The 26,287-nt window shown below is 49.2% G+C and overlaps 3 protein-coding genes across 4 annotated transcripts; 2 read left to right on the forward strand and 1 right to left on the reverse strand.

The window, feature by feature from the left end:
* Window positions 1-1,988: 1,988 nt before the first annotated feature.
* On the forward strand, window positions 1,989-14,096 carry PUSL1 (pseudouridine synthase like 1). The gene is made up of 8 exons (XM_083375620.1): window positions 1,989-2,101; window positions 4,943-5,000; window positions 6,356-6,543; window positions 8,233-8,382; window positions 9,442-9,615; window positions 11,582-11,636; window positions 13,173-13,335; window positions 13,759-14,096. The coding sequence occupies exons 1-8, from the start codon at window positions 2,043-2,045 to the stop codon at window positions 13,776-13,778; spliced, it is 867 nt and encodes a 288-aa protein (XP_083231746.1). The 5' UTR covers window positions 1,989-2,042; the 3' UTR covers window positions 13,779-14,096.
* Window positions 14,097-14,823: 727 nt separating this feature from the next.
* On the forward strand, window positions 14,824-16,950 carry LOC310648136 (lysophosphatidic acid receptor 6-like). Its single transcript, XM_083375856.1, has 2 exons — window positions 14,824-14,995; window positions 15,344-16,950. The coding sequence occupies exon 2, from the start codon at window positions 15,492-15,494 to the stop codon at window positions 16,581-16,583; it is 1,092 nt and encodes a 363-aa protein (XP_083231982.1). The 5' UTR covers window positions 14,824-14,995; window positions 15,344-15,491; the 3' UTR covers window positions 16,584-16,950.
* A 90-nt stretch (window positions 16,951-17,040) lies between these two features.
* INTS11 (integrator complex subunit 11) lies at window positions 17,041-25,987 on the reverse strand. 2 transcript variants are annotated; one of them, XM_083375925.1, is made up of 18 exons: window positions 25,968-25,987; window positions 25,623-25,717; window positions 24,800-24,897; window positions 24,221-24,294; window positions 23,354-23,582; window positions 22,589-22,687; window positions 22,253-22,287; window positions 21,877-22,015; window positions 21,411-21,475; window positions 20,866-21,055; window positions 20,606-20,689; window positions 20,115-20,204; window positions 19,529-19,691; window positions 18,656-18,763; window positions 18,432-18,493; window positions 17,988-18,130; window positions 17,705-17,834; window positions 17,041-17,611 (listed from the first exon to the last, which is right to left on the reverse strand). In XM_083375925.1, the coding sequence occupies exons 2-18, from the start codon at window positions 25,648-25,650 to the stop codon at window positions 17,546-17,548; spliced, it is 1,803 nt and encodes a 600-aa protein (XP_083232051.1). In that variant the 5' UTR covers window positions 25,651-25,717; window positions 25,968-25,987; the 3' UTR covers window positions 17,041-17,545. The 2 variants fall into 2 exon arrangements, with proteins under 2 accessions (XP_083232051.1, XP_083232052.1); XM_083375926.1 differs by lacking the exon at window positions 25,968-25,987 and adding an exon at window positions 25,802-25,819.
* Between the last annotated feature and the right edge of the window lie 300 nt (window positions 25,988-26,287).

Genomic DNA, 26,287 nt, shown 5'->3' on the forward strand with positions numbered 1-26,287 from the left:
AAAATCAGGCTTGCCTTCACCAAGAATGAATGAGTGTGTATATATCAGGGCTTCCCTACGTAGAAGAATTTAAGCATAATTTTAACTGCAACTTACTTCCTGCTCGTTCTCTTCCGGGTCTTAATTTGAAGTCCTGAAGTTTTTGTCTCTGAACTTCCTTCCAGATGCCAGCCAGCTGTTTTAGCTGTACAACAACCCAGGGAAGCAGGATAAGAGCAGCATTCATGCCTGAATGGGAATCTCCATCTTGATCCTCTCTAGAACAGCTTAATTCAATCACATCAGCCCAGAGAATGTAACAAGACATCCTTGCTTACAAAGGAGAAGGTATCTCTGCAATCAAAAGGGATAGATGCTTGTTTATTTTTAATCCGAAGCTCGAATTTTTACAGGGGCAGACGTCTGTGGTGGGTATCATAATGGGTGGTCTTTTTAGAAGCACTCATGCCTGACGGTTGCCAAGCCTTGAGGCTTGCTGTTTATTTGTTTCATTCTTGTTTCATTTTTCTGTCTGGGAGCAGAGTTCTCACTAGTTGCCAAAAAGAATTGCGGGCCCAACTAGGAATTTATTCTTGGCCTGTTCACAACATGGAGAGTTGGAAGGGGGGGAAAAAACCACAAGCCCTGAACTAACCATGGCTAACATGATATAGTCCCATGGTGGTGAACCTATGGCACACGTGCCACACGTGGCATGCAGAGCCCTCACTGTGGGCACGCGCGCCATCGCCCCCGTCCTAGTAGGCCTTCAGCTGGGTTTTATAAAACCTTTTCGCTTTCCGCCACCGTGTACAAAGAAGAAGAAAAAAGTTCAATCAATTTCAACTTCTGGCAGGAAAAAAAAGATCTTGCAAAGTTGGAATTGATTGATTGAACCTTTAAGTCCCACCCAGTCTGCCATTACCGCTGCAGCCATGCCCACCCAATGGTACCCGACGATACATAAGTGGGTTTTGGGTTGCAGCTTGGGCACTTGCTCTCTAAAAGGTTCGCCGTCACTGATACAGTCGGTACCCACCCATACATTCTCTCTGGCGTCACTCAAAGTGTTTTTCCTCCATATCTAGGAGAAAATGGGCGTTTGTTGCAGATTCAACCTCCTATTCATCACTTTGACAGGGGTTTATAAAAGTCAGAGGTTCAGTTTCTTTAGTGAAAACTCCATTACCAATGACCGACAAGAGGGTAAATAATTAAGAGTTGTTAGTCTGCACAATCCACAAGGATGTTTCTGTGCTTTGGAATATTTTCTCACTGAAAGAATTCTGCACACGGTCAGAGGCGCAACGCCTCTAGGATGTCCCAGAACCACAATGAAAAACGCGCCTAGCTTTTCAACTTTGCTTGGATATATTGGGATTTATTTATTTATTTATTTATTTATTTATTTATTTATTTATTTATTTATTTATTTATTTATTTATTTAGCACAAAAGAAATTGGGCGTTTTTCTGCCAGGCTGAGAATTTTCCCCAGCTCCCTTCGGGGAAAGCTCCGGCTGAATAAGCCCCTCCCACTCCTGGCCGCCCGTTCCATTTATAGGCGAAGGTTGCAATCAAGGCGCGACGTCGCCCCTTGTAGGTCCCCTTGCAATCGCCCTATCTTTTCAGTAGGGCCGAGTTTAGGCGGCCGGCTGACTGCCAGCAAGAGGTAACCAGTTGGGGCAGGGGAATATCCATTACCGGCCCCGGGGAAGAGGGGAAGGGAAATAACCAAGCAAGAGAGAAATATCTAGCGTGGGGCATGTCTGAAAACGGTCGAGTTAATGTATTCGACCGGGGCAGGCAATCGGATAGACACCTTGGAAGGGGCCTTTATCGCCAGGCGCCTAGAGCCTGGGAAAAAAATCCTGGACCAGCAGCCGGGGGATTGTCTTGTTTCATTAAAGAACCATTTTTAAAGCAAAAAAAAATAATAATAATTGCATTGTTTTTAGAGGCGAGCCAATCCCTCTGCTTTGCAAAGCAATATTTTTCTTGGGCATGCTTTTTTTTCCAGGCTGATGGGAATTGCAACTTTTATTTGGGGGGGGCAAAGCCGAAATGAACTCTACCAAAACTCGCTACTTAATATTCTTTCAATACTTCGGGGCCAAATATAGGTAAGGCGAAGAACAGCGCGTACAAATGCAACCTTGAAAAACCAAAGCAAACCACGAGGGAGAAAACAGCGATGGAGGGAGGTCCTTGGGTCATCTTGAGGATTAAATGCAGAAGGCTAGAGGCAGGAAATTTAAGTTTTTCATTGCAATCGCTAGGAATGCCCTTTACGGGGTGCGTTAGCCAGAGAGGAACCCCGGGGCCATGTGCCAAGCGTGGACTTCTAGACCAGCGTTTCCCAACCTTAGGAACTTGAAGATGCGTGGACTTCAACTCCCAGAATTCCCCAGCCAGCATAGCTGGCTGGGGAATTCTGGGAGTTGAAGTCCACGCATCTTCAAGTTCCTAAGGTTGGGAAACGCTGTTCTAGACTCCTCCCGCTTCTACTCTGCTATTTTGTATTGAATCGTTGCTGAAATTGAAGGGAGTCCTATGTGAATGCACAGAACTATTGTGGTTTTTTTTCTAGCATTTTGGGTTCTGGGTCAAAGTTAACAACCCTGCCTCTATCTGACAGTCCGATTCAGCCCACTGTGGAAGACAAAAATGTGAAATGTGGGGGGAAATGTGAAATGAAGTCACCCTCGTCCGGTAAATGTCTCAATCGCAAGGGGAAGCAAGTATTTGGGATGTCAAAAATGGCCATAAAAAGGCAAGTTACTTCAAATGCATTTAAAAGTGCCATCAGTGGAAAAGCTTCTTTTAATCTGGCACTTTTCTCATTCTTTTGCTTCGACAGAGGCCTCGCTTTGTTGAAAGCCTGGCATGTAAACATTCCTTTTAAAAGTTTACGTCCCTTTGGGTTTAGCCGCAGGGCTGAAGGTGTTTCTACAAACGGCAGTCTTGTGCTGCGGCTTAGAAATTAGAGCTACAAGACAAATATGCCATCAAAATTACACGGTCTGCCATGGGGGGAACCTAAAACTTTTGCCTGCTAAGAAATTTGTCGCTGCGCCGTCATGTCAGAAGACCACACTTGGAATACTGCATCCCGTTTGGCCACCGAAGAGCAACAAAGACGATTAAGGGGACTGGAGGCTAAAATATATGGCGGTTGCATGAATTGGGTAGGTCTAGTGAAAAGAAGGACTGATATGATAACAGTCTTCCAATATCTTAAGGGGCTGCCATAGAGAAGAGTGGGTGGATCTATTCTCTAGAGCAACTTGAGGGCAGGACAAGAGTAATGGATGCAAACCTATCAAGGAGTGAATCAACCTAGAACTAAGGAGAAATTTCCTGGCAGTGAGGACAATTAAATTAGTGGAAGGACTTGCCTGCATAAGTTGTGGGTGCTCCATCGCTGGAGGTTTTTAAGAAGAGACTGGGCAGGCACTTGTCAGAAATGGTCTAGGGTCTCCTGCCTGAGCAGGCGGCTAGACTAGATGACCTCCAAGTCTGTTCTTCTGTTCACTAAGGAGAGAAACAACATAAGTCTGAACTTTTTAATAACGTAGGAATGGGGAACGTCATCCAGGTTTCAAGAGGCTCATCTTTCAAGAACCACAAGACTTGAAGAAGCCATATCAAATGAGATGGGGGCTATACTGCATTTCCATACTGTTGGAACCCAGCCAAGTTTCAGCAGCGTGCAACTCTGCTTCAGAATTGATTTTGAAGTCCTTTGTTGGGACGCAGCGTAGATTAACTCAGCCGTTTGGGAGAATAAGGGAGGATTATCATATCCCCCCCCCCCCGCCCTCAGTTTTAACAGGGTAAAACCATCCCCCACCCCTTTTTTCTTGCCCTAATTTGTTAGCTTGGACAAGAGGTTTTCCAACTTTTTTAGACCAAGATTTTTTTTAAAAAAAAAAATGGTTCTCAGAATCACGATAAGGAGGCAAAGCTCTCAGGATTGAAGAACGGCTGGGTTCAAGTCTTTTTTTTTTCCTTTTTTTGCTCTTAAGTCTTTCACAAAACCTCAGGGCTCCCAGAACAGTCTGAAAAAACCCTGTTCTTAGGCAATGAGAAATCTGCCAGGTTGAGTGATGGCAGGAAGAATTGGAATAATTGGAATTTAGCACGTCAGTGACAGCTGTTATTCATATATGGATTTGTGTCTGCACCTGCCACTTTAATATTTTCACTTGCTTTTTAACCTTCTTAGGCATTTTACTATTAAAAAGGCAATTATTTCACACAAAAGCCTGTGCCACTCATTCTTAGCAAAACTCTTCTTTTAACCTACCCTGAGTGGATATATTTTGGTTCTTGCCTTCAGAACTATTGCTTGCTTTAACTTTGAGACTAAAAGCAGATAATGAATTGGGAATAATAATTTTTACTGCAATTATCTGTATTGTGCTTTAAAAATGGAGAACGGAAGCTGCTGTTGGATTAACAGAAACAGCCAGAAGTACTAAGGCAGCTGAACAAGTTAATTTTGTGGGGATGTACCGCTCAACAATGACCGGTAGGAGAGTACAGTGCTGTGGTATTGGGTTCAAAAATTGCCAGAGTTACCAGTTTTGGCACGTCTCTGTTCCTTTGGGTTTGCTAATGTTGAGCACACAGAGACCTGGGTATGTTGTTGAGGAACAACTTGCCAGGGGCAAACAGGCCAATGGGATTTCCAAAAAAAGGTGCAGAGGAAAAAAAAATCAAAGGAATTCTAGATAGCAAAGAAGAATATACAGAATTTCTCGGCTGATGGCTGGGAATCCACTAGAGGCAGCTGGATAGGGAAGTCTTGAAAGAAAAAGGGTGATAAACACCCAAGACTGGGGTTACCTCTCATCTTCTCAAAGCACCTGACTTGTCCATCTTGGAATGCAGCAGGTGTTGCATTGACATCACCGTGAAAGAATAATTTCGCTGTTCGTTTTTTTCTTCGTCCCCTGCAGTGGTGTGATGGCTCTGCCCGCCAGCATGTCAGCTGTTGGTGTGGAAAATCACCTGGAGGTAAGGAACTGTCTTAGGATTGACCCACCACCTGGGGCGGGAAAAGGGGTCCCGTTTGCTGCGTTGGGCCCCTTTCAAAAGGAGGCGAGGCTCAGCTTTTCCACACCCAGAAGGACCCAAAGTCACCAGCTACCTTAAGGGGGGGGGGGGAGTCAGCTTAGCTTGGCTTGCCTCTGTGCTGTTTGGCTCACTGTTGCCCCCTTCTGGATTGTTTGGGCTCCCTTAGGCTGCGCCCCACGGAGCTTATGACGTTCCTGGTGATCTTGTCTCCCAACCGCTCGCTGCTGCTGCGATCTTTAGAGATCAGCCGGGCTGGTATGCTTCATTTCCAAGGAATCCCCTTTGCCCAGGGCTGATCCACTGCTGAGAAAGCAACAGCCACTTCAGCAGTTTTATTAATTACCCCAAAACGAAAAGGGGAAAATGGCAAAATTGGGCCTGCTGTTCTTCCCAAGGATGATTTCAAAAATCTGGCGCTCTCCCAAGGAAACCAGCATGGCTGAATTGTGTGCTTTGCTTTGCATCTTTTAAATGTGCTGGCTGGGATGCAGCGAGAGGGGGTTGTCTCACTTTCCTGGCTAGAATCTTTCATCCCCCCCTCTCTCTCTCTCCCCCTTATTTTTTGCAATGAAATCCATCCAGAAGAGATCTCTGCCTAAAGGGAAAAAGAAATCTTTTTCTTGGACCCTAAAAGTCTGTGCCAGAGCCAAGAATTTCTTCCCAGGCAATCAAAAGCAGCAGGAAGGGTGCCCAGGACGGCTCAGCTCCTTGGAGAGACAGGAAGAGGGGAGGGAAATGCAGGAGAGGTAAAGAAAATCCTGCTGGCCTTGGGAGGATTATCTGCAACAGGATCATCCTGGATCCTGCTCCCATCCCTGTCTGTGAGAGCTTTTCCAACTGTTCTCGGCCACGACCCTCCAACTTGCCGCCTCCTTAGAGGAGGAGGAGGATTTGCAACTAGCTCTTTGCACCTGGTCATCTAGGGCAGGGGTCCATGCTCTGTGGGCCGTGGTCCATGCTCTGCAGGCCACTGGAACAGCTGGCTGGTGCGTGCACACTCCCCGCTACTTGTGCTAGCAGTCGCACAGGCGCTGGCAGCCCCATTTGCACATGCGTGTGCACGCACGTGCAAATTCGCTTGCTCTTCCCTTTCCCTGGAAAGGTTGGGGACCTCTGATGTAGGGAGTTAAAAAAGAAAAAAAGAAAAAACTTCCAGGCAACCGTCAAGCAAAATTGGGCTGCGATGCCGCTGTGAGTTTTCTCCTCCAGCCTTTTCTGTTGTAAGTGAAAGACATCTAAACCCCCAACAGCTAAGGGTCTGTTTCTTCCCCCCCCCCACACACACACCTTCCCAGAAGGCTGCCGAAAATCTGAGAGCATCCGAGCCCATCAAATTTGTCGTCTCCAGCCGCACAGACGCCGGGGTGCATGCCCTCTGCAACACTGCCCACCTGGATGTCCAGAGGAAGGAGGGGCAGCCCCCCTTCTCCGAAGACCTCCTCGTCCAGGTGCTCAACAAGCATCTCCGTTCGGAGCCCATCCGGTGAGTCTCTGGAAGTTTCCAGAAATGTGGATTTAATCTCTTTGGTGATAGGCTATTGAGCCAGATGGAATTGGCTTGCCGGGTTGGACTGGAAGACCTCCAAGGTCCCCTCCAACTGTGTTACTCTGTAAAACCGTGGCTCTAGTACTCATTTTAGGGCAAGTCTATCCCCCCTCCCTGTGGGCTTTTCTTTCAGTGGCCCTGAAAGTCAGATCAGAGTGGATCACGCTGCCAGATCTTTTCTCCACTGTGATCTCCACGCGTTGTCATGGCATCCTTGCAATGGGGCACCGTTCTCAGTGCGCGCACCTACTCGGCTGGTGGGCTGGGCTACTTGGGCACAAGGAGGGAGCTGCGTCTCATTCAGATGTTACATAAGCTGGGTCCTCTCGCCCCCACGTCTGCACCAGGGCAGGAGAGCCAGTTCCACTCCAGAGAAGGGCAGAACAGGCCTCTCTTCCCACCCTCCCCATTCCTTCTCCTTGGCTTCCCCTTCAGCCTCCAGATTCATGTCGTCGGCCCCGTCAAAGGGTCCTGAACTGTGAACCAGAAATGAAATAGAACCTGGGCCTCCAGGGTCACGGCCAACCTTGCTCCTTCCTTTCTGCTGTGGCTTTTAAACAAAAGGCCTGTTTTGAACATTTGAAAAGCTCCCATCCCCTCTTGGGATAAGCCCCTCTCGCCTCCCTCCTCCCCCCTCGGCCCCTGTCTTTGCCAAGAGAATGGGAAAGCTTTGGGTCGCTCACCCACTCTGGTCGTTCCCTCCTCCACTGCTTTGTCCCCTAATCTGTGTTTTGTTTGACAGCCCAACTCGGAGGCCAACCCAGCATGTTTTCCAGCTTTCCGTTGAATGTGCTGCATTCCCTTCCCTTCTCCCCCAAGCCCAGCCTGCAGAAGAGTTTTCTGGCAACGCCTAACGTTTGTGCCTTTGCCTGAAACCGAGGTTACATTATTTTTCCCCCACAAATAACAGAGTTGGAAGGAATCTCGGAGGTCTCCGAGTCCAGCCCGCTCTCGAGCGGGAGACCCTGCCCCATTTCAGACAAAGGGCTGCCCAGTCTCTTCTTAAAAGCCTCCAGTGACGGAGCATCCACAGCGTCTGAAGGGAAGCCGTCCCTTCCCTGGTTAACAATCCAAATAAGTCTTTCCTTCTTAAATAAACGCATCAGTACCGAGGCTCACATTTCCTTGCCTCTGGTTTCCCAAATGGCGGAGCCAGAGGCCCTGTCTTCTGGAGAGTGGTGAGCCTTTGCGAGAGGAGAAATGATAAGATGTGACGTCCGGCCCTTCCCCAGCCTTTGGGGAGGTGTGTGTGTGTCAGGAACCGGCTGGGCTACGCAGATCCTAGGACCTCCTAACGGCAAGGAAGTATCAGGCTGATAACCCACCCCACTGCTCCGAGGCGTTAAAAGAGAGCCCTTTGTCAATCTCTGTCCATGCTCAAACGGGCAACCGGATCCCTCGGAATTATTACCGGTTGAATCAGGACTGAGAAGGCTCGGGTTCGAGTCCACCCTCACTGGAGAACTTTGTGACAGGCGCTCTTGTCTTGCTCCCTGACCTCCTTCACAGCGTTGTGGTCGAGTGGATAAAACGAAAGGAGCTGTCTTTACATAAAAGCCACGTTGAGTGAAAGACCGCAGAGGAATTAAAACAAATCCCTACCTCTCCCCCTTTTCTTTCCGAAAGCGTTCTGAGCGCTTGCAGGGTTTCCAGACACTTCCACGCCCGCTTCTTGGCGCGAACCAGGACGTACCTTTATCGGGTGGCCACCGGCTGCACAGCCTATTCTGATCTGCCGGTCTTTGAACGGGATCTCTGCTGGGCAAACTGGCGTGGGTAAGTTGGTGAAGCTCTTGTGTTTGTGGATCCGGCCACTTGCTTCCCCCTCCTGCTTGCAAACCCACTTTGAGCCTTAACATTTCCCATGTTGAAGACACAAGATCAGGACTGTGGATCCCCAGCTGGGCCTGCGAGATCTTAACTTATCTGGGGTTGAGTAGTAATTCGGAGCTGGCTCCGAGAAAACGACCTTGGTATCTGCAGTGTAACCAGGTCACCCGTAAATTATGCAGTGACTGGATGTGCCAAGACGTGGGTGAACATACTTCCACAATCTGCTTCCTCTGAACATACTTCCACAATCTGCTTCCTCTCCGGGAGTTGTTGGATCTGAAACTTGAAAGAGCCACTGAGTCTCACCAGGGATCATCCGATCTCAATGGCTCAGCGTATTTTCTCTGAGCCTCGGCGGGAAAAAGATGCGTATTTTCTCTGAGCCTTGACGGGAAAAAGATGGTGGTCTCAATCAATCCAATCCAATCCAATCAAGGGATTGGGTCCTACGGCCCATAAGGCCTGCTCTCTTGGTGCCTCGGTAGATGTGGCTGCAATTTTCTTGGTAGAATTGGAAGCAGCCTCGCTGTTGCTTTCTTGCAATTTCTTCTTTCATCCGTGCTCTTATTTCGATGGGCGTAAGAAAAACAACAGGTGAAAAAATGGACCGAATTTCTAAACAGGCATCAGTCAGAATTCTCTTCTATAAAGGCCTTTTTCAGATGACCGGGGCCTTCGGCTATTATAAAATAAGACAGAAATGATGTCCTTCTATCCTTGGGAACGTTAGCTTTTTCGCTGTTTTCCTCTGTTCACTTTGCAGCCTCTAGACCATTTCGAAAAGTCAGGTGAGTTTCCCCCAGAGCAAATTAATATTTGGGGGAGGACTGCTAGGGCTGTTTTGTAGGGCTGTGTAGAGATGCTGAGACAGGCCAACAGAAGCAGGTTTTTTGCGGTGCATTTTCCTTCTCCGAAATCTTCAAAGGACGAGTTAGGGACAGTGGTCACTGGGAGTCAAAAAGGGCTTGATGGCACATCCTCAGTCTTCTTCCTCTGGTTTAGGCACCTGAACCTGGCCGCCATGCAGGAAGCAGCCACGTGTCTGATGGGCACCCACGACTTCTCCACCTTCTGCTCGGCCAGCTCAGAGATGCCTGCCAGAAGCCCCATCAAGACGCTGAACTGGGTGGAGGTGAGGCCTGCCCAGGGCTTCCTGTCCGAGCACAGCCAGGACAGGTGAGACTGCCCAGAACTTCACTCGTAATTTTGCACCTTGTCTCTCTTTTCCCCATAATTTTTTTTTCCTGATGGTTGCTAGTCAAAGACTCACTGTGTTCTGCTTGGGTGTTCCATGTTGTGTGGATGCGGCAGTTGCTTTTCTTAACCGAGGTTTGTTTGTTTGTGTGTGTGTGGTGAAAATGTTAATTTTAAATATTAATTTTAAGAGATGGGTTTTGAAACACCAAGGTTGACAAGTGTCATCTGGAAGGGTGTCAGGAAGCAAGAAAGAAAAAAAAAGAAGGGGGTGGGAGAGAAAGGAATATTTTATTACTAAAAATGGACCAAAAATGAAGCAGGGAGGAGCTCGGATTAATAGGCCTCCATGGATAAGCAACCTTCCTTTGAGGGTTTGGTGTTAAGCAATTTGCATCACAGGAATTGAGTTTTGAAGGATTTAACTTTAGTGTGAAATGGACACTGGCAGGGAAGGTCCAAGAGCTCTCCGTGGTCCTGAAAATCGTGCTCTCTTCTATTTTGCTGAAGCTCAAGACTCGGAAATTTCCCACTCCAAAACTGCCCAAGTGTTTGCCAACTTCATTGCAAATCTAAGGACCAGAAACTTGTCTGTCAGAAGGGCTTCCAAAAGGGAAAAGACTGGGGTGGTTACCCAAAAACTCTTGTCTTGTGCCTTTATTTCAGACTGGGCTTGTAGTGGGAGGAGTTAGGTAAGGAGTGGGCAGGGCCACAAGACGCCCTCACCCCCAGAAAAGCCGTGTGGCTCTTTAAGGACATAGCTGTAGGTTGGGGCTCTCCCAAGATGCTTGGAGGAGACCAACGAAAGAGGATTCGATCTCTGCACAGAGCAAGCTAGCTTGTCAGGAAGAATAAGTGGAGTGGAAGCCTTCTCCCGATTTGCTGGCTTTCTATCTGCAGGGAAAAAGGTACAGCTCCGCAACCAGAAACAAACACGATCGCAACTCACTTTTGAGTGCGAGGTTCAAGTCAGGTCTTACTTTAAACAGAGAGCTTCCTTTGCCCATCCCAAAGGCTGGATTTCAAAACCTGAAAGCCACCTGAATGCGAGGAGGAGGAGGAGGAGGAAGGATGGATTTGAATTCGCATCCAAAGCCCACCTGTGGCTTCCCTTCAGGGCTGCTTCAGCCTGCCAGGTAGTGGGAGAAGGACCTCCTGCTAGCTGAGTGAGGCATTTCCACGTGATCCGAGGGAGGGGGAAAAAAAAGTCATCATGTCTGAACCCACGAATTTTCAAGAGGGTTGTTTTTTTCCTACGCTGATCCAGGCTGACAATTGATCCGCTGAGGCATGCCCACCTACGGACGCTCGCCCGGCCTTTGCTCAGAAATGTCAGCAGGGAAAATTCATCATCGAACTGAAGTTTCTTCCGATGCCTGCTTTGCATTGGCTGTGCGCCATAAGGCATCCCAACACCAGCAGGGGCAGTCCAAGATAGACTGCCCCTGTACATGAGGGGGACTTTTTAGCACTTTCGGATCAACCCACGACAGTCTTGTGGGTGAACGGGAATGTTTTGCTGATGCTGCAGCTGAGGGTGCTCAAGCCGAAGTTTAGCGTTCCGTGCAGCTGAAGAAGGCCTTGCAGTTGGTCTGAAAAAGGAGCCACGGAGCATGTTTTTTAATCAACATGGTTAGGGAAGAGTTCCAGGGGCTAAATTGAGGCAGGAGACATGAAGACCCCCCAGCCGTTTCTGAACTGTGTTACAAGATACCCATTTTGGTCCCTCGCTGAAATCATGGAAGAGTGCAGATTATTTTGTGTGGTGTTGCATTCAGATTGTCCACAGAGGATCTGTTTCTGAGCAGACCTCCGACTGCTCCAGGGTAGGGCAGTAAAGCAGTCACCTTACAGAGGAGATGGGTGGCATAGAAGTTTAATAAATAATAATCTGCATCTTCCTATATGGCTTTTAATGCTGCCTTTTTCCCCATTCTTTTCCCTCTAGCAACCTGAAGTTTTGGGAACTAGAATTTGTAAGCCGATCTTTCCTCTACAAACAGGTACGGAGAATTTTTCCAACTAGACATTTTGAATAGCGGCGTTCGTCGAGGCAGACTTGTTTGGTGGCCCCTGCGTGCTTCCTGTCGCCGTTTTATCTCTCGTCCCAAGCCTAGGTATTACGTTTTTACGATTTGAGAGGCAGACTCTCAACTTTAAAGTCAGCTTGAAGTGCCAACGGCCCCTTCTGGTGGCCTACGCAGGAGAGCAGCGCGTGTCCCTGGAGCACCCAAAGAAGCCTTCTTAACTCGCCAGCCGTCTCCCCTCCACGGCCATCCAGAGGCTTGATCTGGCCAGCCCGAGAGAGCTTTGCACGTGAGGCCACCTGGCAAACAGCCCACCGTGAAAATATGGATGGATGCCTCTCGGCAGGCCCCTGGCACAGCTGGCTGTGTCCAGTTAGGTAGAATAAATGAATCATGCTGGGGGTGACTCAAGAGGCAAGGGAGAAGGTGAGGCTGGCTCTCGCAGAAGCGCCCACCTACAGTTGGTTAGCCACGAGGAGAGGAGGTGGCTTCCTCCGCTTGCGTTGGCTGTCTGTTTTCAGCTGGTACTTGCAAAAATAAAAAAAGCCTTAGGGGGTTTCGTTTCCCCCACCGTCTTGTCGCTTGCTTGAAAACAGCTCTAAAGCAGCTGCCAAAACGCTCCTGGGCCTCGGCTGCCTCCCTCTGTTGTGGGCGGGCGGGCGGCCACGTGCCGCTTGCAACCTGCAGGAGCCGAGAATTTTGCGGCTGGTGTAAATGACGTGAGAGACTCGGGGTGGGTAGCAGCAGCCTCGCCTCCTTTGCTAAAGGAAAGAGCTGCTTTTCCCAAACCACGGAGCCCACCTCGGTCGGCTCGTAGAAAGGTCACTGGGCCCTAAGCTTGGCTAGCTTAAGAGGCACACGATACAGGTAGTCCTCGGCTCACGACACAATCGAGCCCAAAATTTCTGTAGCTAAGCGAGACAGTTGTTAAATGAATTTTGTCCTATTTTACGACCTTCCTTGCCCCAGATGTTAGGTGAATCCCTGCAGTCGTTAAGTTAGCAACACAGTTGTTAAGTGAGTGGGGCTTCCTCCATGGACATGGCCTGTCGCAAGGTCGCAATAGGGGATCACGTGACACACACCCCAGACACTGCCTAAATATGAATATGAACCAGTCGCCAATTCTGACCATGTGGCCAGAGGGATACCGCAATGCTCGTAAGCGTGAAAATGGTCATAAGCCACTTTTTCCAGTGCCGTTGTAACTCTGAACAGTCGCTAAACGAACAGTTGTTAAGTCGAACACTACCTGTATTCCTCTCCCAAGAAGTGAAGGGCTGTCTCGTGGAAGAGGAGGTAAGCTGGGATCCAATACGGATTTGGACTGAAGATTTAAAAAGAAACCTTGGGCTTGAGAGAACCCAGAAGATGGCTATTTCTCGGGAGGGTCAGACTAGATGGCTGCTGAAGGACCCCACCCAACCCTCCAGTGCCATGATTCCACTCCCCGATTTTGCCCCAATTGTGTGGATTCTGGAACTTTGGTGTTTTCAACCCTTCTCACTCCAGGTGCGGCGAATGGTGGGGGCGTTGGTAGCCGTGGGTCAGAACCGGCTACAACCGCATCACATCAAGGAACTCCTGGCGGCCCGGGATTTGATGGCTTATCCCCACAACACCATCGCGCCCCCAGACGGGCTCTTCCTCAAGCAGGTCGAGTACTACCAAAGTGGTGAGCAAACAGATGCATCGGGTTGAATTTGGGCTCCCCCTCCAGTTCCAAGGCTATGGAAGCAGAGCACAGGTCATCCAGGATGTCTTCTGGAGTCTGACTTCTAGTCCTCATGAACACAAGAACCAGCTCAAGCAGCTGGACTGACCGTGGATATTTTTTCTGTTTCACGTTTATTGCACTGCAGTCCTCACAAGAACAACTCTTTCTATCAGGGAGACCCCGTGGTTATCTCCTCCGTTTTGCAATTTGTGGGGCGGCGGGGGGAGGGGGGAGAGAAGTAGAATTGAGGCTGACATATCAACAATTTATCTAAAGTTGTCTCGGAGACGAGGTTGAAAGCAATTCACTGCCGAGTCTTACCGCTGCTGTATATTCTGTAATTCTCGATTTGTTTTCTTTCCCCCCTTCATTATCTTGCAGACTTGGAGACAGAAGATTGAAATGGACTATAATTTCTGCCCAGGGTTTATATACTACGTTGCTGGAGGAAGCAAAATTCTCATTTTCTCATGCTCCGCAGGCATTTTGTTAATAAACTTGCTTAATCCGAAGTTCCACTGCCTCTGCCAAGAAAACTATTCCTTCTAAGGAAGCGATGGGACTCTGAGTTCGGATTCAGCTGCTTCCTGGCCCTCTTAAGACATTCTCCGATAAGCAGACGAGAGAGAGGGCCTGTTGGAAACATCCCTGCTTTTAAGGGCTGGTTCTGCTGTTGTTGTGGTCCACAAATGGGTGTGTACTCAATAAAGCAAAAACAAATCCCGTTTTATATCCTCCTCCCCCTTTCAGTTACCCATCCGGGATCAGCAATTTCATCTTGACATCTGGAGTGCAGTTTCTCGAGTAATTGCCGTACTATCGTGGGAGATACACGCAGTTGTTAATGAGCGTTTTTAGCACTAGCTTTCTACAATCTTGGAGAATGGCAGGATATTCCAGTTCTTAGGCTACATCTGTGGCCTCCATGCCTCTTTGCGAGTGCACCAGCTTTTAAGGGTTCTGCCGTTAATTCATCTAGTCAGTTCAACCAGGTCAAGTGCCATCTCGAGATTCTCAACAGAATTTTAAGTTTCCAGTCCCTAGCGATACATTAAAGAAACTACTGCTGGGTACAGAACTTGGTTTCCCCACAACCACCAGCAAACTACAACCCTTTGTCAGCTTTCGCCTGTGCCACAAACCCGTTGGATTAGATTGCAAAACACTTTTAAGATTCACTTTCAAAATAGTTTATCTCAGCAGAATATTAGAGACTTGATCGCGCTTTTTCGTTAAAACGCTTGACAAACAAACCTTTTATTCTGTTATTACTCTGCTGTCTTCTCATGCCTCCCTCCCCCCTTATTAGAGGCGGGGGTTTGCACAATCAGGATTATAAACTCTGGACCACCAGCTTTGCCCTTCTGCTCTAAAATCTTGGGGGAAATGCCACCATCTAACACTGAACTGTCTTATTTCTTGCTGCCTCGGTTGCAGTTTGCAAACCACAGCAGCAGAGCCTCTCTCCCCGCTTCCTGCACAAAAGGTGTGTAGGAGGCTCTGACACACCGCGCGGGGAGTAAGGGGAGGAAACATCCTAAAAGTCAAAAGGAAACAAAAATAAGCTCAGTTATATCTTCCAAGACTTAACAGGACGGCTAAAGACAGATGCAAACGGGTAAGTTTCTCACGTTGTATTTAGGGTGATGAAAATGCACAAAGGCCCCCTTAAAACAAACCTCCCACCTTCAGAATTTTCACAGTCCTGAAAACCTTGCCCAAACTTGCGAGCAACGTCTCCCTTCTATGCAAGTGGCAAACTGGTGTCCTTCCTGCTTTCTTCAACCTACCGTGGTTGGGAACGACGGGTGCCCCAGTCCAATATATAAAGAGGGGCCACAGCTAGACTTCCAGTGCTTTGGCTAAGCCCTGGTATTGCCCACTCCACCAAAACCTGAACCAAAGTCAGGGTAGCCAATTCCAGTTGCGGGTTTTACTTATAAAATTCTTTTGTCCATTTCCTGAGCCTTACCTGTGCCTGCGGTTTCCTTGGATCGGATCCTCGTTTCTCCAAGCTGACTTGAGGCGGACGGCTGCCTTCGCTCCCAGGATGATGGGCTAAGAGGCTTCCTGCAGCAGGCAAAGGCCAGGGAACGAATCCTGCTCCAGAGAAGATGGAAAGCCAGACGGCGGCCAACGCCAGCGAGGAGTGCAGCCTTAGGGCCGACTTCCAGTATTTCCTCTTCCCCGCCATCTACGTTCCCGTCTTCGTGCTGGGCTTGCTGGAAAACGGGGCCGCCCTCTACCTGCTGACCTGCCGGGTCTCGCGCCCCCCTCGCTCCTACGTCTACCTGCTCAACCTGGCCGTGGTGGACACCTTGTTCGTCTGCGTCCTGCCCTTCAAGATCCACTACCACCTTCACCACAACAACTGGGCCTTCGGGGACGTGGCCTGCCGCATCACGGGCTGCATGTACTTCCTCAACATCTACCTCAGCGTGGCCTTCTTCACCTCCATCTGCGTGGACCGCTACCTGGCCGTCCTGCACCCCTTGGCGTACGTCAGGGTCAAGAGCGCCCACTACACCCTGGTCTCCGTTCTCCTCTGGGCGGCCGGGCTGAGCATCGCCGGCTCGCTGATCCTGGGAGGGCCTCTCAACGCCAACGTCAGCAGCGCCCAGGTATGCTTCGAGAGCTTTGGGGAAGCCTCCTGGAAGGGGCGCATGCTGCCTTATAACATCTGTGTGTTGATTTTCGGGTTTCTGGTCCCCTTTGTGGTGATCTTGATCAGCTACCCTCTGATCGCCCGGCGAATTTCGCACATCGCCGAGAGCGCTTTCAAAAGGAAGGCCCTGAACACCATCTATCTCATCCTCTTCATCTGCGTCTCCTGCTTCCTTCCCTTCCACCTCACCCACCTCCTCCATCTCCTGATGCGAGTCGGCCTCATCCAGAACTGCCACTTGGCCGCCTCCATCTACCAGCTCCGCCGGATCACCTTAGCCCTGGTTAGCTTCAACTGCTGCCTGAACCCCGTCTTGTATTACTACACCTTGGCCAGCAAGTGGTGCCCCTGGAAGCTCCGTTGGCAGAAGCGAGCCTCCAGAGTCTACGCCGTCAACGGTGACCGCGGAGGACGCCCCGACCAGAGAGCGGCGTCAAGGAGCGGGCGATGGGGCAGCCCAGCTGCCAGTGATGCGGTGCTGATGATGCCCCCGAGAAAGTTGGCTGGGCTTTCAGGGGCTGTCGTTTGGCAAAAAGTTTAATTATGTGTGTCAGTTTGGGCGTTGGAGAGGAGTTACTGTCTGGCTTTCCAGATCAGCGGGGTGTTTGAGCATTGACTGGCTGGGGCATTTCCCTTGTTCTTTTGTGTTGGGGCAGTTGTGCTTAAAATTGTCAAATTTTCAGAAAGCAAAGAGATTGTTTAAACGAAGCTGTGGGTGTGTGGTGTGTGTGTGCTGGTTGGTTTTTGCCTGGGTCAGAGAAACGAGGACGCAGATCGGTTCCTCTTGCAGCAACTGAGGTTTCTTTGGTTTTAAGACATCAATATGCCTGTAGCCCTGCAAACAGAGTTGCTGCTGAGACTGCAGAAGGCTTCAAGATAAGGGAAGAGGTCTGCTCATTCCTTGGTCATGATGCCTGGTGAGACTTTTTGCCAGGGCGTTTTCACACAAGACGCCTGGCACCTGGAAGCAGGCCATCTGTGACCAGGAAAACCAGTAATACCAAAAGTGTAATGTCTTTATTAAAACAGAGAGATAGGACACAAGTATTTACGCTGCTCTTTTTTAGGGGTGGCGTCACATGTTTGGGGCAGGAATTGCCCTGCGTGGAAAATGAGGCCATTTTGTTTGGGCAGAAGCAGTTGGGACCAAAAAAAAAGGAGGGGTGGTGGTGGACCAAGGGTGTTGAAGTTGAGGAGGCAGACAGAAGGGAAGATGAGGTGGGGGGGGGATTTGGGGCAGTGGGGGGGAGTATACTGCATACAAGGATGTTGTTAATGGCTGAGGGAAGAGAAGGTGCCGGGAAGATGGATGAGAAGCGCGGAACGGAAAAAGGAGGAGAGGAGGACTCAGCTCACCTGAACTGCTTCATCCCAGACCCTCCAAAATGACTAAAACAAACATGGGTTTTTCTGTTCTGCCAACTCACAACTCTTGCCTCTCGTGCAAACCTGCCACTCTCTGCAGCTAAAAGTCTGTGGCAGCAGGCGGAGGCATCCAGGGCTTCATCCTGTGATCTGAGGCAGGGCCTTTTTCAGCAGAGAGGTGACGTAGCTCCCCATTTCTTCATCCTGCACACGCAACCCAGATTTAAGGTTTCAATACAGGCAGTCCTCGACTTACGACTAGGGTCTCCTCTCAGAAAATCAGATTTAAAACCTCACCTGGTACGTCCAGGACACCAGCAGAAGTTTGGTGGCGGGATCTTCAGACTGGACCGTAACCTGGATCAAGATGGACTCCACCATGATGGAGGTGTCCGAGAGATGCTGGACGGAATAATCCTTCAAGGCGCTGCGGGGGTGGGGGGAGGAGAGAGAAAACACGTGAGTTTTCCCTGTCCAACCGGAGCAATTTTCTAGTCCTCAAGGTGGGGCAGATTGCCTGGGACCCCCAGCGGCTCCTGCCAACCCTGCCGCTGTGCAGACTCTGCTCTTGAGCGCTCACCTTTTCAGGTGGTTGTAGACGCGCAGGCCGGTCTCGTGCTCCTTGCGGGGGTCTTGGAAGTGGATCCGGCAGGTGAAGCGCAGCTGGTGCTCCCCCAGCCCCAATTCCTTCAGGGCTTGCTCGGAAGACACCAAGCGGAAACTCTGCAAAGGAGCAAAAGAGAAGCCTTGGCAATTCCTGCGCGGCAGGATAGGAGGAAAGAATCTGCACTGCACGAAGACTCGCTCTGAGCTCGCTGGGCAGGAGACCCAGTCTGACACTGCTGGTTTCCCCCCCAGTTTGGGCATAATGTATCCCCCCGAAAGGAAAGGTGTGGGCCTCCAAATAAATTCTTTTAAGCCGTGTCATTTTAAAGCCTTCCTTTCTCGGGCTTAACGTCCTCAGAGGCAAGGCTGTCACACTTGCCTTAGGGATCTACCTGGATTCCCTTTTCCCCACACTCACGTTATCCTTGATGATCAGGGTGCCGTGCAACAGCTTCGGCTTCTTGGAGGCCGGCGAGGGGCCTAGAGAGAGAAAAAAGAACGAAAAAGGAAAGCAGAGCCTTTTGGCCCCCTGGATTTCCAGCTCCTGGGCCCCAAATTCCTTCCCTCCAGTCCGTGTCCCTTGGCGGCTGTAATGGATGGCGGTGGGCAGGGCAGGGCCACAGTCTCCCACATGAAACCTACTGATGGCCAGCTCTCTCTTCAGCAGCCCGAGAGAAATATCCACCGGGATGTTAGGATTGGTGAAAATGGACACCGTTTCCCCATTGGCAGGCATGTAGCACTGGACCCCTGCAAGCAAAGAAAAGCGGGGTCCTTGTTAGCTCTGTTGAGGCTTCTTGTCTAATCCCACAGGGAGGACTAGAAGGACCACAATGCTGGTGCCAGCCCTTGTCCACCGTCTTGGACTAGCAACTGCTGCAAATCCTAGAGTCTGCCACTGTAGCTGACCTCCCCAGCCCCAAGTCAGCGGACAAAACCAAACCCTGCCAGCCCTTTTGCTCCTGCCCGTCTGCGCACTGTTAAAGAAATACCCAAGTTGCTCAAACGTAGTTGTGGCATGCCATAAAACCAACGTCAGGCCGCTTAATAGCAATAGCCCTTAAGACTTATATGCCGCTTCACAGTGCTTTACAGCCCTCTCTAAGCGGTTTACAGAGTCAGCAAATTGCCCTCAGCAATCGGAGTCCTCATTTCACCCATCTCGGAAGCATGAAAGGCTGAGTCAACCTTGAGCCGGTCAGAATCGAACTCCTGGCTGTGGGCAGAGTCAGCCTGCCATACTGCGTTCTCACCACTGTGCCTCCAGGGCTGGCTGTCACTGCTGTTCCCAGGAAATGCAGAGCTGGATCAGAAAACCAGCCAATCACCCCACTTGCGAACATGTGCCCAATCACTGGCTGACCCCGACCTGGGTTCCCTGTTCCTCCCTCTGAGCCATTTTCGCATCAAACCCATTCAAGCTTTCCGTGTTTCGAGAAACCCTCGCAAACCTCAGGGGACAAAAGGCTGCCCAGCAAAGTTTCCCAGCACTCCTGCTCAAGACTGGACACGTACGGAATTCTTGCTCGATTTTCTGCTTCAGAAACTCCATCTTCTTGGCCTCGCCATGGACCAGGAGGACGTTGCGGGGTTCGGCTTGCCGAATCAGCTGCATGATGCCCTTGGCATCGGCGTGTGCGCTGAAGGACATGTACTCCACCTGCATCTTGACTTCCAGCTGTGTGTGTGGGCGGGGGTGGTGGTGGTGGTAGAGGAGGCAAAAAAAAAAGCATGGCAGCACTCTCAGGTGTCGGGCACGACAACCTTCATTTATTGGTTGCAATTTAGAATATTTCTCTATTTTAAAAAAAAAAAACAAAACCCTAGATGTAGCATACTAGTTCAGAACAGTGCTGAGACCACTTGCTGTGAATAGCTAAACACTAATTTCCCCATTTTAAATTGGACCTTTGGACCTTGCCACATTCCTTCACTCCACGAATATTTCATTGATAGTAAAAGCAAGCAAGTACAGATTGCAACCCCATCTCCTTTTGAAAAATAAGCAACTGTCCCACTTCTTTAAAAGTAGAGATCCTTTAACAGCCGTCAATTGTTTTGGACACCCCAGCCCCCTGCCCTCTCCCAGGGTCCAACTCACAATTTGTCTTCCTTCCATTTCTAGCTTCCGCTGTCCACCCAAAATTTTGTGGCCCACTGTTCCTTGGACACAATACCCTGGCATGATGACCTGGGGAGAAAACCCAGAAAGAAATTAAAGCAGGCCGTAACGACTTTGAGAATACAAATAAAAAGCAGCCAACTGTCCCCACACAACGATGCCATTGTGGAGTGATCCCTCAGTAGCCATTAGCTGCTTTTCTTAGATTGGAAGAACAGTTGAGTAGCAGTCTGCTGCCAATCAGCTAAGGCTGAAGGAAGTGTTCAGAATGAGACTGCTGGGCTCAGGAGTCTTTAGGACTGATCTAACAAGCGGCCTGGTTTTAAATTTCCCAAGCACCCAGGCTGTTGAAATAATACTTTCTAGTCTTTCTGATGTGAAGGCATGAAAAATGCAAGCGACTCTTAGCAGACGACGTCAACCTCTGGGCAATTTATTTCTTAATGGCGGACTTGCCGTCTTTCTCCTACCATGTTTTTCTCGTTGCCAGCCCATTTCTTGAAGATATGGAGCGACTGGCCCGCATGCAGCATCCCTGGCGTAGCAAACACAACCTGGGGGAGGGGGTGGATGGGAGAAGGAAAAAGCTTAGATCAATCCACCCAAGATTAAACTGGGGGTTCATATAATGGGTTCCTCCATTGCCCATCCGAGTCTAGAACAACTCGCTGCAACCAACTCGCCACGGCCAACTGGTTGTAAGGGCCGCCCCGCCCCTCCACGCTCATACCATGGGCCCAGGGTTGTCAACGTAGGTCCTCTCAAAAGCTTTGATGTGCTTGAACTCAAACATGTTCCTCTGGACAAAGGTTTTCCGGATCTTCTGATTCGTCCACGTGATGAAGAGCTTGTAGTAGTGGTTTGCCTTCTCCGTCAGCCCCGTTGAGAAGTAGATGGGCGCCTTCAGGTTCATGCGCTCCCTTGGGTGGGAAAAGGGGGAACAAAGCGTGGGACTCTCGCACTTCAAAGGCGAGGCAACGGAGAGGACTCTGCCTCCGCTTCCTCTCTTTATGTGGCCCGACTCCCCTTCCCTGTTCTGGGCTGGTGATGAAAGGGATTCGTCCCTAAGCTCAGCTTTAAATGGCATAAAGGAGGGGGAGGGTTTAAAGCAGGGCTGGCTGGAGAATCCTGGGAGTTGAAGTCCACAAGCCTTAAAGTTGCCAAAGTGCTGCTGTAAGCCAATCCCAATGCTTGGGGGTGAAGATTCCTACAAGCAGCAGCATGGGCTTTAGAGAGCGATGGTTTCAAGGCAAAGGACCAAGGATTGGTGCCTACCAGAAAGTCTCCAGCAAAATGCAGAGTTCCTGAGCCCGGCCCAGAGCAAAGACTGGGATCAGAACCTGTGGGGAAGGCAAGCGAGCAAGCATTAACTTCAAATGGAAAACTGCAGCCCACCGCTGTCCCTGCTGAGAGTGGCGGAGGCACAAGGTAAGAGAAGAGGTGTTGGGTCTGCTCTGCTCTATGCCAGCGTGCAACGTCTCAGCCTTTCAGAGGCAGCCAAAGGACTTGTGATTTGTCCCCCAGTGACTGTGGGAAGCCACCGTCTCAGTCATCGGATGCTCTTTCTGTTCCGCTTCTCTCTTTTCTCCAAACTGCTGTGATTCGAGGAAAGGGGGACACTGCCCCCTCCCCCCATCCCTCAGCATGCCAGCTTCTGGCGTTCTGCCCACAGCAGACCTTTTCCATGGTAAACGGTTCTGTCATTAGAGCGGTCCAGTTCAAAGTCTCTGGGGTCACCTACCTTCCCTCCGCGCTCAATGGTCTCGTGGACCTTCTTCAAAAAATCCCTCTCTCTACAGCGTTTGGAGTCCCTGATGGTGGTGGCATATGTGGACTCGGAAATCAGCAAGTCGGGACGGCATTTGTCAATCCAGGCAGCCCTGAAAAAGCAAAGCACTGAAGGATTGAACACCTAATATGCCAATCGCTGGATTCCTTTTGTTTTCTTTAAAAAAAACCAACCACCCTCTGCCAACTTGGGAGTGTTATCCAATACAATATTTTAAAAGCCATTAAATTGTGGGCTTACAAGTTTTCTTTTATTACATCCCTCCAAAACAAGTGGAATTAAATCAGTGATCCCAATCAATTCCTCCTCCTGGATCCAAAGCGCTTACCCCAAATGCCTGTCTGGAGTCATGTTATAGTCACCCTAATAAAGAGAAGGAAATGAAAATATTTCATTTATTCCATTTACATCCTCTTCTATTCATATCAAAGTTTAACATTGTAGAAACAGTAGAGTCGGTTCTTTAGTCAGCGCCTAAAATACTCAGGGTTTGAACAATTAAACAATTAAATCTCATTTGGTCTTTCAACTCAGGAATGACAGGATGATGATATCCTGCCCCGATAAACAGAGCTCCAGCTTACAACAAGGACCTCACACAAAGCAGAGTTCGGGTTGAAAGGGACCGTGTGGAGATGTGGCAGTTTCAATCCAGGACACTTACAGTATAAACCACCGATTCAGAACCAACTTTGATCTGGAACATCGCAGCCCCAAGGACGTGGCCAGCATAATAGGCCTTAATCTCCAACTCGCTGTCCACCTAAAAACAGGATAAAGTGACTGAAAAGCCAGTAACAACAAAGCAGCATTTTGTGAAGGCTGCATAACAATTCTTCAAGATTTTTCCGATGGAGGATCTCCCAAATTCAGTCAGAACCTGACCAGACCTAACCAGTTACTGAACCGGGTAACAGAGTCATCCCAGCTGTTGTTTTTTTTCAATAGCAAATCTGGGCAGTTTGCCACCCACTGTGTGAATAAGTGTCCAGTGTTAAGCCATGACATCGCAAACATGTCCAAATTGTGCACGTTATGTAGTGTGTCATTTGTGCCATCCTGTGATCCAGGGTGTGTCATTTCCTCCGGAACTAGAAATAGGAGGATTTACAATATACACTGATGCAATAAATGCTCTTTTCTTTTACCTCACTTAAATTTGGGTCCTTCCCCCAAGAATGGGGTGTGATGTGCCTTTCTTGACCAAGTACCTCGTTCCTTGGTCTAACCAGATCTAAGGTAAGAGTAGATCCAAACTGGGATGAGTACAGATCCCAGAGTAAATGCAGCTACAGATATGACTTTTATTTTTTGTTCAATACGCAGAGAGGGTGATGTATCCAGATACTTTCCCAACTTGGGCAAAAATCCTTCCCGAGGAATGTTCTGGAAATCTGAGCTAAGCGGTCCAAAGGTCCCCTCTCCCTACCTGCACAGTCTGGTGAAGGTGCACAGCCACCACTTTCTTCATGCAGTCTTTGATCATCTGGGACGTGAAGAAGTTGGTCTCTCCTTTCTTGTCCACGGTGATTTTCCGGAAATCTTCCAGGAGAATGGGGCAAATGGCTTTCGTTGGGTGGGTCATGTAAATTGGCCCATCGTAGCCGACCATCTCGCTGAAGTAGGGGAGGGCCCCACAGTGATCCAAATGGAAGTGGCTGGGAAGGACACGAATCCAAGATGGGTTTTAAAAAAGGACTCAGGGAGTTTCAATTTCAGCTCAACTCCACTTTGGTTTCTATCAAATGAAACTAGTTTCAGAACTGGTTTTCTAAGCTAGACATAATAGCGTTGAAACTAATAGATCTTCAGCAGAGACTGTTTCCTCTAACTGTTGATTCTATTTCTGAGCGCTCTAACCTATTTAGAGATTGATCCAGCACATGAAATTAATCTGATGTGCTTGTTTAAAAAACTGTCCCCAAAATGTCAACCAAAGAAATAAACCATGTCAAACAACTATCTTCTGGCAAAATTGCCGGCCCAGAAAACACTCTGAATGAAAATCTCCCCAAAACACAGCAAGGGGCAGAACTGGAGAGGCACAGCAGGAAAACCAGGGTGAAGTTTACAAGAACTCCAGAGGTTTTTAAGTTATTTCTTGGAGGGAAACACCAGGATCTCACTGACAACTGCAAACATGAGACTGGGAAATAAGACGGCGAAGGCCAGCAATTGCAGTCAAAATTGTTTTGCATCTCAGGCAGCACAAGTCAAGTCAGCACACAGGTAGTAAAGGATGCTAGGGTTTTTTTTCCCCCCCATCTGCTAAAAACATAAAGAGAGATGCCCTCACCTAATGATGACACAGTCCAGGAAGTCAGTCAGCCTTCCGTTCTGAGTGATGTAGGAAAAATCAGGAAACCGCCTCTAGAAGACACAAAGGATGTTAGCATGTCTGGGTTTTTTGTTTTTTCCTGCTCTGGCTCTCTGCTTTCCACCTAGCTAGCCTCAGATCTCACGGTGCTTTGGCCATTTTGAGCCAGAGGTGCAGGAGGATGAGAGCTTAGAGCCCCCTTCACAAGATGAAACACAGCATGACTTCTGCCTCAGGGAGGCCGCCTAGCCTCCAGCACCCAAAACCCAAGAGGACTTGGAAGAGGCTCCCATTATTTTGACAGGGAAACCGCCATTCCAAAAGTAGTTTGGGAGAAAGTTCTGGCCATCCCACCACAAATTTAAGGAGGAGAACCTTCAAAGCACAGATCTAGAGGGACTACAAAAGCCATCCCACAGCCTTTTACTTGGACAGCTGAAGTCTACAGGAGGTGAAGGCCAGCCTTTCTATGCTCCACACTGAATCTCCCATGGAGATTTTGGAGTAACCTCCAGCCAGCTCAGTTAGTGGGCCATGCCATGCACCAATCCCTCTTACATCATCATTGAATCCCATGTGCATCCCGCAGTCCAGCATGACGTTCTTCCCTGCAATGGACACAAGGATGCAGCTGCGACCCACATCTTGGCCAGCTCCTGAAAAAGCAAGGGGGAGGGAGAGAGAGAACAGACAAGTGAATTGATTTAATTAAAAACGCAGGTTTTTATTGATACTCTCACTGGCGCCTGCCACATCTGCATTTAATGCTGGTTTACCCTAGGCAAGCCAGGAATTCCACAGGCAAGCAGAAAAACTGATAGATCATCACTGGATGAATCTTTCCTTTCACTGTTTTTTTTAAAAAATTCAACCTGTGCTGCCTACTAAGCTTCCATAAAGGATGCTCCAGCTTCAGTACCTCGACAAAATACATGATAGAAATGTGCTTGGGCCAATCCAGAGCCAGGGATTCAAACAACCCACCGCGTTATTTAATCCACTGATCCAAAGCAACCTTCAGCTTAAACGTTGCCAATTCTCCTCCACCCTGCCCAATGTAGGGTGTAGTGATTTGTCATGTCCGATTTTTTCCCCAAACTTTGGAAGGGGACTCTCTTAAGGGCAGAGTCTCCCGGCTCAGATCCCCACTTTTTCTGACCCCCCAAAACACTCCTTTTCCACCTGGCTGACCTGGACTGTCAGGGATTTTAATTATGTTTTTAATTTTTAACTGTAATTTTTAACTTATTTTAGTTTATTCTACAGGGGCCATTAATTTTCTTTTCACTTCTGTATTTATTGTATGTTATTGTTGTTAGCCTTCGGGAGATAGGGCGGCATATAAGTCCCAATAATAAAATAAATAATAAATAATAATTACCCAGGGGAGTGACTTTTATTTCAGGCATCCCGGAAGGAAGGTGGCTCTGCAGCGATCACCGTCTCGGCATTGCCGGCGAGCACGACCAAAGTTTCCTGGAGAGGAGCAAAAGAGGGTGCTGAGCCATGCAAGCAAGGAGGAAAAAAACAAAAAAAAACACCTTTATTCTTTGCCAGTACCCGTGGGTCAAGCCTGGACTACAGTTCCCATCGGCCCCAGTGTTGCGTGGCCAATGCGCGCGGACGCAGGCCCTAAAGGGGTGGAAAACCCCCTCCCCCATTGTTTTAACCCCAGGGATGCTGGGAAGTGTAGTCCAACCCGGAAAGGTGGCGATCCGTCGCTTACCACCCTCTCCGCCACTCGCCTGGCTCGCCCGTGGAGTGGCGCGCGTGCGCAGCACCGCCTCCTGGGTTTATAGAGAAAGCAAAAGGCTAGACTGCCCCACAGGTCCTTTTCTTCCGGGTACAGAAAGGAAAAAAAGCGCCTCTCCGGTTAAATCAGACGACTCTGCCCTAAAACTGGTAAAAAAAAACATAAAAACTGAAGTCAGGCGAATCCAAGAAGTCTTGATTTTTTTTTATTATTCTTTCCAGAAAAAAAAAAGAGACGAGGGAGCCCGTGGGAGAGTCACGCATGCGTACGGCAGACCCCGGAAGCGCGAGCTT

Source organism: Vipera ursinii (assembly GCF_947247035.1).
Source record: "Vipera ursinii genome assembly, chromosome: 17".
NCBI lineage: Eukaryota > Metazoa > Chordata > Lepidosauria > Squamata > Viperidae > Vipera > Vipera ursinii.